Below are 10,521 nucleotides of genomic sequence, written 5' to 3' on the forward strand. Positions count from 1 at the left end.
CGTATAGAATGTAAAGACAATACTCTCTCTCTCTCTCTCTCTCTCTCTCTCTCTCTCTCTCTCTCTCTCTCTCTCTCTCTCTCTCTCTCTCTCTCTCTCTCTCTCTCTCTCTCTCTCCTTACCCTCCATCATCTCCCGCCTTCCCCAAACACCGTCCCCAAGCCAAGCGACACAATAAATAACATTAAAAACTTTGTAATTGTCTTATCCTCCGAGGCCCAATAAGTCCCCGGGTCGCGTCAAGCAAAGTTAACCAGTTTTGTCCCCAACAACGGACGCTGCGCCTCACGTCATTCTATTTATAGAAAACGCGGCGAAAAGAAAACGGGATACGTAGAAAAATTAAGCGAGAAGAAAATGGGCAGAGTAGAAAACGGGCGGGTACGATACAAGAAAATGTGGGGCCTCGAAGAAAACGCAGCGATTAGAAAATGGGACTGGCAGAAAGGCCAGGCAAGTAGAAAATAGGGAGTGTAGAAAATGAGATGAGGTATATTATAAATACGGTATAAAAAACGGAATTACCTGAATTTACCTGAGGGCCACGTCTCTAGTGGCCTCGACGAGGACTGAAAGCTAAAATTTATCCCACTTATACAGTCCTAGCGAATTTTTTCCCATAATAATAATATTACTCTCTTTACTATTAATAATAATCGTAATATAAACAAAATATTTACATAAATTACTAATGATAATGAAAATATCAAATTATATCCCCCCAAAAAACTATAATTCCTGTAATTTAATCATTCGTCTATTTGCCTTTCAAAAAAACAATGAATTACCCATTATATAGACAGAATTTAATTCATCAAATTAGTTTACTATTTTTGTCCTGACTGTAATATTTTGAATATATAGAGAGGTATTTTTTCGTGTGAAAAGGGTAATTCGTAAAGCCAGTTTGTATGGGAGAATGAATTTGGGAATTTACCCCTCGAAAAAAAGGATTTTGTTTCAATTTTGTTGCAGAAAAACAATTCACCTAACACTAATGACAGTGTGTGATGCTGAAACATAAATACATATGTTGTGTATGTATATATATATATATATATATATATATATATATATATATATATATATATATATATATATATATATATATATATATATCCCTACCTCCCTCCATCCTTTCCCTACCTCCCCGCCAGTGTTACGAGAAAATACCTCAACTCAAGACAGTCGGAAATATGACATCCGTTCAAGATACATCCCCCCCCCCATGCTATCATTCATCCATCTGCAAGATGGATATATCCCTCTGGGAACTCCTTACTCTGCAGCATGGATATATCCCTCTGGGAATTCCTATACTCACGAGTAAATGTGGAAATACTCGATTTCTCTATCAAGGTTTCCTAACTTTTTTTTTGGTTTACTAAAATCGTTCAAAAATGCAATTTGCAAATTCGTCATTTTTGTCATAAAGGGAGTACTGTTGTTGTTGTTGTTGTTTAAGATTCGCTACTTGGAACACAAAAAGTTTCCAAGTAGCACGGGCTATGGTGAGCCCGTTGGATAAGATTGATTGATAAAGATTAAGCCACCGAAGAAGTGGCACGGGCATGAATAGCCCGTAAGTGGTGGCCCTTTTGAGCCATTACCAGTATCAAGAGCTGATACTGGAGATCTGTGGAGGTGCAACTGCACCCTGCGTGACGGGAGATGTCTCCCGTGCCGTTGGATAGGTGTACTGGGTCTTATATATTGCACGCTCCATACTCATATTCTGAGGGGGGGGGGAGTTAGTTGATTGTGCATCTTATACTCATATTGTGAGAGGTATCTTGAGTGATTTTGAGATGATTTCGGGGCTTAACATCCCCAGCGGCCCGGTTCTACCCGGAGAGGTAGCCTATTGTGCATCCCTCACTCGTCTTGTGAGCGGGAGTGCACAGTGATTACAGAGAGTGCACAGAGTTGACCTAGACCTCGGCACATGTTGCCTAACAGTCAACACCCTCCGTCAACACGTCGTACAATATAATGACAGCGATGTTAACAACATTATAATTCCCACTACAATTGCTGAGTATAATAATGCAATAGTGCACATTAGATGTTAAAGTGTTTATATCATATATATTTGGTATAATACCTCATCATTGAAGATTGCAGTCATAGACCTATGATATGTTCTTTTTTTCTTACATACATAATTTTTGTTTAATGAAGCAAAATATAGTCAATTAACAACGAAAAGTCTACGGAAATAGGCCGACATAGCGGTTAGAGAGGATAGGAGAACAGGATAGAACGGAGTAACGGAATGTGTTAAACCCCTTGGATCATAGGGAATCGAACGCAGGCCTGCAAGAAGCAAAGCCTTCAATGTACCAACCAGTTCAAGTGGATGGCCATGAGAGGTAGAGTAGAAATTGGGATCCAGTAGACTATCATCACCTCACAGAAGAAAATGTATATATGCTGGTTAGCATTGTAAATGTGTGGCCACGTAGCAGTAAATAGGTACCTGGGTGTTAGTCAGCTGTCACGGGCTGCTTCCTGGGGGTGGAGGCCTGGTCGAGGACCACTCCGCGGGGACACTAAGAAGCCCCGAAATCATCTCAAGATAACCTCAAGATAACGTCTGTGGTAGAAAATAGTAATAATAGTAATAATAATACAAGCGATCAGAGGAGCCATGATCTCTGTCTACTTTACAACACACCTGACTTGTGCAGAAGGCGGGGCACAGTTCTAAAGTTGCAGGTTGATTGCACAGTTGCATGCAGAGGGAAGAGCAGTGGGAGCATCGCACGGGAGATGAAAGGGGTCATTTGCAACACGCATCATCTCCCCAGCATCACCACAATCACACACACACACACACACACACACACACACACACACACACACAGCTCCTGGAGTTGGGAGCTCCTGGTTCACTAGTGGAGTGGGAGGGGTAATCAGGCAACTTCGAAGTGAAAAAGTGTGTACAAGTGAATGAAAAAACCTTGAGTTTTGGCCAGAGCCATAAGGTAGTGAAGAAAAACAGTTTAAATAGCGTAATTCAAAATAGTTGAGGAAGTATTGTGGCAGTGTGGAGCAGACCTCACCGACCTCTGACCGCGTGACCTCACCCCGGCAGCAACCTTCTACCACCACGTGGGACGACGCTTGGAGATTCACTCACCTATTGTGTTAGCAGGACAGTAAGATACTTGGAACCCCAGTGGGTAAGGTTGCATTATAGCAATGACTAGGTCAGGAAGGGTGTCTAGGTCCAACAGTATTATGATTGAGGAAGAAGATAGGTTTGTGGAGAAGATGATTGGGAAATTTGTAGAGAAGAGGGATGTTTGGATAGGTGATCTAATCCAGGGGATTAAAAGTGAAGTCTTTAATAAGATACAGGGCGAGGTTCAAAGACTCAAACAAGAGTTTATGGATTATATTCAAGAGGAAATCAGGAAGAGCAGGGTAGAATGGCAAGGAGAAATATCTAGGCTTACTAATGAATTTGGCAGGAATAAGGGAAGCTTGGCAGGGGAAGGGGGAGTAGTAGTAGGTGGAGTAGCGGGTGTAGGAGGGGTGGGGGTCAGCCAGGGAGAGGGCCACCAGCATGACCCTGAACTGAGAAAGAGGACAATCATAATCCATGGATTACTTGAAGCCAGGGCACCATCGAGGCAGGAAAGGATGGAGATTGAGGATTTGGAACTACAGGGGATCTTGAGAGACATGAGAGCCCAGATGGCAGGGAATGAGGTGCAAGTCCACCGACGCATTGGACCATACAACTGTAACAGGAAACGACCTGTCCTGGTACAGTTCACTAACGAAGAGGCAGTGGATTACATACTGCATCACAAACACCTACTCAGAGGTAGCGAAAATTACTACAACGTATTTATTGACAAATTCATGACGAAGGAGGAACAGATTGCCCACAGAGCAAGCAAACAACAGTACGACTCTTCCCATTTGAGCGCAGCTACACACCCCAGTGCTAAACCACCCCATGCTAACCAGCTCACACGTGCTTCTCAGGTCACCCCTTCCCCAAATCAGCCGCCCCTGCTTATCTCCCCAGCACATCCCTTGACCCCTCTGACCCCACTGGAGTCAAATTCATCCCACATTCCAAGGACCCCCTCATCACCTCAGCCCCCAAAACCCGTCCAGCCCTCATCCCCTCAACCCCCAAAACCCACCCAGCTCTCATCCCCTCAACCCCCAAAACCCATCCAGACCTCATCCCCTCAACCCCAAGAACCCACCCAGACCTCATCCCCTCAACACCCAAAGCCTACCCAGCCCTCACCCCTCCTCATCCCCTCTCCTTCCATGTGACCCCCCACCCTTGCGAGGGAGGTGGGAGGTCCCCCCCACCCCCTCTATCCTTCCCCCTCCCAACCTCTCAACCTCTATCTGTCTCCCAACCTTACGCTATCTCCCAATCCCTCTATGCCCTCCCTAATCTTCAGACCCAGTATGCCCTTCCTACTCCAGACCTACCTACCCAGGCCCTACCCCAGACCCTCCTACCTACCTTCCTAGAAGCCCAGCCCCCAGTAGCCCCCCAAGCACTCTTTCTGAACACCCCCCTCCTGAACTCTTTCACCCCCCATACACCCCCCGGACCCCCCCAGACACCCCCCGGATCCCCCCGGACATCCCCCGGACCCTCCCCGCCCCCAGTCATCCCCCAGACACCCCCCAGATCCCCCAGATCCCCTCTGCCCCCAGTCACCCCCCAGACATCCCCCAGATCCCCCCAGACCCCCAGAGAAAGGGAGAACTCTGGTACAAGAGTTTCCATGAAGAATCTCAAGGTTTGGTACACCAATGCTGATGGGGTATCTAATAAAGCAGAAGAGATAAAAGAAAGAGTGAGTGAAGCAGATCCTGACATAGTTGCAATTGTGGAAACTAAAATTAATGACATGATCTCAGATGCAATCTTTCCTGAAGGGTACCAGGTGATACGAAAAGAGAGGACACAGAGACAGGGAGGGGAAGTAGCACTCCTGATAAAGCGGAAATGGAAGTTTGAAGACCTGGGAAATCGAGTTACCAATGAGTGCACAAGCTTCATACATGGAACTCTGACAGTAGATGGGAGGAAGATTGTGATCCTGGTAATCTACAATCCCCCACCAAACAGTAGAAGACCCAGGCAGGAGTATGATGACAACAACAAAGCATGTATAGATGAACTGCAGAAGGCAGCAACACTAGCCCACAGAATGAGAGCGAAGCTGCTGATCATGGGGGACCTAAATCATGGAGAGATAAATTGGGAATCAAGGAATCCCCATGGAGGGGACGAAACGTGGGGAGCAAAATTAGTAGATGTTATAGACAGGAATTTCCTGACACAACATGTGAAGGAAGACACAAGGGAAAGAGGAGGAGATGCACCGAGCCTATTAGACCTGATTTTCACCCAGAACGTAGAAGATATCGAGAATTTAGAGCATGAAATACCTCTAGGGGCCAGTGACCATTGTGTCCTAGTCTTTGACTACATGATGGAATTCAAACTTATGACCATGGGACAAGAGATCTGGGAAAGGAGAGCTGACTACAGGAAAGGGGACTATATGAGGATAAGGTACTATCTGGGTGAAGTGCAGTGGGAGGAAGAAATTAGAGGAAAAACAGTCCAAGATATGATGGACCTAGTCATACAGAAATGCCAGGAGGCCGAAGAGAGATTTATACCAACGGTAAAGGGAAAAAATAAGAAGGAATATAATAACCCATGGTTTAATAGACAGTGTCAGGAAGCAAAAATGGCCAGCAGACGGGAGTGGAGGAAGTACAGAAGACAAAGAACAGAGGACAACAGGATCAGATACAACAGAGCTAGGAACGATTACATTAACATAAGACGAACATCGGAAAGGGACTATGAGAACGATATTGCAATCAAAGCGAAAAAACAACCTAAGTTACTACACAGTCATATAAGAAGAAAAATGTCGGTGAACGACCAAGTGACAAGACTAAGGAAGACAGAGGGGGCATATACTGAAAGTGACAAGGAAATCTGCGAGGCACTGAATGCCAGTTTCCATGGAGTGTTCACTACCGAGCCTGAGCAGCTCCCATTGTTGGAAGGGGTTACCCTAGATGAAAGACTATCAGATATAGAGGTGACAGCAGAGGAGGTAATGAAACAGTTGACAACTCTAGATGCAACTAAAGCAGTTGGACCAGACAAAGTATCACCGTGGATACTAAAAGAAGCAGCACAGGCCCTCAGCGTGCCTCTGGCAATGATCTTTAATGAGTCACTTATGTCAGGAGAATTGCCCAGTTGCTGGAAGAAGGCAAATGTCGTGCCGATCTTCAAGAAAGGAGATAGGGAGGAGGCACTTAACTACAGACCTGTATCACTGACAAGCATCCCCTGTAAAATACTGGTAAGAATAATTAGGCTGCGACTGGTTGCACACCTGGAGAACATTAGGTTTGTGAACAAACATCAACATGGGTTCTGGACAGGGAAATCGTGCCTAACAAACCTTCTGGAATTCAATGATAAAATAACGAGGATAAGACAGGACAGAGATGGTTGGGCAGACTGCATATTTCTGGACTGCCAAAAAGCCTTTGATACAGTACCGCACATGAGACTGCTGTTCAAGCTCGAGAGGCAGGCGGGGGTGGGGGGAAAGGTCCTAGAATGGATAAGGAACTACCTAACAGGAAGGAGCCAAAGAGTTACGGTAAGGGGCGAGAAGTCGGACTGGCGAACAGTAACAAGTGGAGTACCACAAGGATCGGTGCTGGGACCAATTCTATTTCTTGTATATGTTAACGACATGTTTACAGGCGTAGAGTCCTACATGTCGATGTTTGCGGATGATGCAAAGTTGATGAGAAGAGTTGTGACAGATGAGGATTGCAGGATCCTCCAAGAGGACCTGAACAGATTGCAGAGATGGTCAGAGAAATGGCTACTAGAATTCAACACGAGCAAATGTAAAGTTATGGAAATGGGACTAGGAGATAGGAGACCAAAGGGACAGTACACAATGAAGGGGAACAGCCTACCTGTAACGACGCGTGAAAGAGACCTGGGGGTGGACGTAACACCTAATCTATCTCCTGAGGCACATATTAATAGGATAACGACAGCAGCATACTCTACACTGGCAAAAGTTAGAACATCATTCAGAAACCTAAGTAAGGAGGCATTTAGGGCGCTTTACACTGCCTACGTAAGGCCAGTCTTAGAGTATGCCGCCTCATCATGGAGTCCCCATCTGAAGAAGCATATAATGAAACTGGAAAAGGTTCAGAGGTTTGCAACGAGACTCGTCCCAGAGCTACGAGGGATGGGGTATGAAGAGCGCCTGAGGGAACTGTGCCTTACGACACTAGAAAGAAGAAGGGAGAGGGGGGACATGATAGGAACGTATAAGATACTCAGAGGAATTGACAGAGTGGACATAGACGAAATGTTCACACGGAATAGTAACAGAACGAGAGGACATGGATGGAAGCTTGAAACTCAGATGAGTCACAGAGATGTTAGGAAGTTTTCTTTTAGCGTGAGAGTAGTGGGGAAATGGAATGCACTTCAGGAACAGGTTGTGGAAGCAAATACTATTCATAATTTTAAAACCAGGTATGATAGGGAAATAGGACAGGAGTCATTGCTGTAAACAACCGATGCTCGAAAGGCGGGATCCAAGAGTCAATGCTCGATCCTGCAGACACAACTAGGTGAGTACAACTAGGTGAGTACACACACACACACACACAAACTGTCCCCAAAATTAATATACTGTATATTTAGTGGTCTACGTCTTCAGCTCACCACTAAGGGACTCAAGGTGCAATCCCTGCAAGGACAGAAATGGTTGGGCACGATTCCTTTCATCTGATGTCTGTTTAGCTCGCAGTGAATTGGTAGTTAGTCAACTGTTGTGGGCTTGTATCCTGGGGAGGCTCAGTAGTTGGCCTGGCTCCGTCACTGAACGAGGTCACTGGACGAGGTCACTGGACGAGGTCACTAACAATCATTTCCATTTTCACTGTGGTTAGTTTTGCATTTTTTTTAGTCACGTGTCCATATGTCCTGTGACATCGGGCATATGTATATATACATACATGCATGTTTCTACACATATATATGTACATACATGCACGCATTGCCATACACATCAAAGGTATTGACATTTATTAAATAATGAAAATCAATGAATAACCATTTTACGCTTGTTAAACAACACACAAATAGGACTGACGCGGTCCGTCGCAGTTCCGACGGCTGAACCTCCGACGGCTGAGCCTCTGCCGGCTGAACCTCTGACGGCTGAACCTCCGACGGCTGAGCCTCTGCCGGCTGAACCTCTGACGGCTGAACCTCTGACGGCTGAACCTCTGACGGCTGAGCCTCTGCCGGCTGAACCTCTGACGGCTGAACCTCTGACGGCTGAACCTACGACGGCTGAACCTACGACGGCTGAGCCTACGACGGCTGAACCTCCGACGGCTGAACCTCTGACGGCTGAACCTACGACGGCTGAACCTCTGACGGCTGAACCTCTGACGGCTGAACCTCTGACGGCTGAACCTACGACGGCTGAACCTCTGACGGCTGAACCTCTGACGGCTGAACCTCTGACGGCTGAGCCTCTGCCGGCTGAACCTCTGACGGCTGAACCTCTGACGGCTGAACCTACGACGGCTGAACCTACGACGGCTGAGCCTACGACGGCTGAACCTCCGACGGCTGAACCTCTGACGGCTGAACCTCTGACGGCTGAACCTCTGACGGCTGAACCTACGACGGCTGAGCCTACGACGGCTGAACCTCCGACGGCTGAACCTCTGACGGCTGAACCTCTGACGGCTGAACCTCTGACGGCTGAACCTACGACGGCTGAACCTCTGACGGCTGAACCTCTGACGGCTGAACCTCTGACGGCTGAACCTCTGACGGCTGAACCTCTGACGGCTGAACCTACGACGGCTGAACCTCTGACGGCTGAACCTCTGACGGCTGAACCTACGACGGCTGAACCTCTGACGGCTGAACCTCTGACGGCTGAACCTACGACGGCTGAACCTCTGACGGCTGAACCTACGACGGCTGAACCTCCGACGGCTGAACCTCTGACGGCTGAACCTACGACGGCTGAACCTCTGACGGCTGAACCTACGACGGCTGAACCTCTGACGGCTGAACCTCTGACGGCTGAACCTACGACGGCTGAACCTCTGACGGCTGAACCTACGACGGCTGAACCTCCGACGGCTGAACCTCTGACGGCTGAACCTACGACGGCTGAACCTCTGACGGCTGAACCTACGACGGCTGAACCTCTGACGGCTGAACCTACGACGGCTGAGCCTCCGTCCAGACAGCCGCCAGTCTCAACCAATCGGGAACTACCAAGAGAAAGCACCAAGCCATTACGCCTATATAGCACTTGGAAGGAGTCAGGATAAGGATATGGGATGGTACGGAGGGAAAGGAATGATGCCTAACCACTTGTGAACCGTCGGGGATTGAACGCCGACCCGCATGAAGCCAGACCGTCGCTCTACATTGTAAGCCTTACCCTATTGGTTTTCCCTGGAACATGACCCGCCAATCGGTTAACAACCTGGTATCCAATTACTTCTGGGAGAATAGGGGTCGAACAGTTCAAGAAATGACGCCCAGGCAATCCACTCCTCTCACCAAAACTCGAACCCCAGACCGATTCCGTAGCTAGGAGCGGGGTGAGTGTGTGTATCCATTGTGCCACCAGAGACTGATCTCTCTCTCTCTCTCTCTCTCTCTCTCTCTCTCTCTGTCTCTCTCTCTCTCTCTCTCTCTCTCTCTCTCTCTCTCTATCTCTCTCTCTCTCTCTCTCTCTCTCTCTCTCTCTCTCTGACACATACCATCGATCGAAATAACGAACTAACAGCTATACTGAATATATGCAATCAAAGCTCCCACACCAGCAAGCAATTACACCACGCAACAAAGCGCGGCTCAACACTTCAAAAGGACATTCTAGTATAATTACCTCAGCACACTTGTATAAAGAAAGTCTCCCTCTCCTCTCCCAAATAAATCAGATGAAACTCTCTCTTATTAATATCTAGAACATGTCAGTGCAAAGGAAAACAAACTTGTCCTTTCAGAGTTCATAGTCGCGGTAAAGGGGGAAACAGTTATTCAGAGATCAAAAATAAAACTCTTGAAAAAATTTGAGATCATTAAACGATTGGGCTGTGGGAAGGTAAACTGAAGGAAGCTAAACTATGAGAAGGTAAACTAACTGCCAGAAGCTGGTGGCGTAAACTTCTATTTAACACTGTAAGTCTGTGAGATAACCCCCCCCCATACACTGAGCACAACCGCACCCTAAACACCATTAGTGTCCCTCAAAATGTCCCTCTGTCTCAGGGAAGGTGCCATCAGTGCCCCAGTTTCCCCTCAGGGAAGTTGCTATCAGTGCCCATACAAGACACCCCCTTGGCTATCAACTTCAGTCAATCCTTGTCATCTTGAACCATCCAAGTGTCAATCTAAGTATTTAGCTCATACATATAAACACT

General features: G+C 47.0%; 1 protein-coding gene across 1 annotated transcript; it reads left to right on the forward strand.

Annotated features, from left to right (window-relative positions):
• Positions 1 to 431: 431 nt before the first annotated feature.
• On the forward strand, positions 432 to 9,420 carry LOC138365666 (uncharacterized). Its single transcript, XM_069326155.1, has 2 exons — positions 432 to 453; positions 8,207 to 9,420. Exons 1-2 carry the CDS (start codon positions 432 to 434, stop codon positions 9,418 to 9,420), a joined length of 1,236 nt encoding a protein of 411 aa, XP_069182256.1.
• Positions 9,421 to 10,521: the final 1,101 nt, after the last annotated feature.

Source organism: Procambarus clarkii, chromosome 17 (genome assembly GCF_040958095.1).
Source record: "Procambarus clarkii isolate CNS0578487 chromosome 17, FALCON_Pclarkii_2.0, whole genome shotgun sequence".
In the NCBI taxonomy this organism is placed as follows: Eukaryota; Metazoa; Arthropoda; class Malacostraca; order Decapoda; family Cambaridae; genus Procambarus; species Procambarus clarkii.

What these genes read in the sequence shown, in the direction of transcription:
- LOC138365666 (XM_069326155.1), top strand. Translation starts at nt 432, where the DNA reads ATGGGACTGGCAGAAAGGCCAG. An exon ending in GGGACTGGCAGAAAGGCCAG is followed by an intron (nt 454 to 8,206) that starts GCAAGTAGAAAA and finishes ACACACAAATAG; the next exon opens with GACTGACGCGGTCCGTCGCA.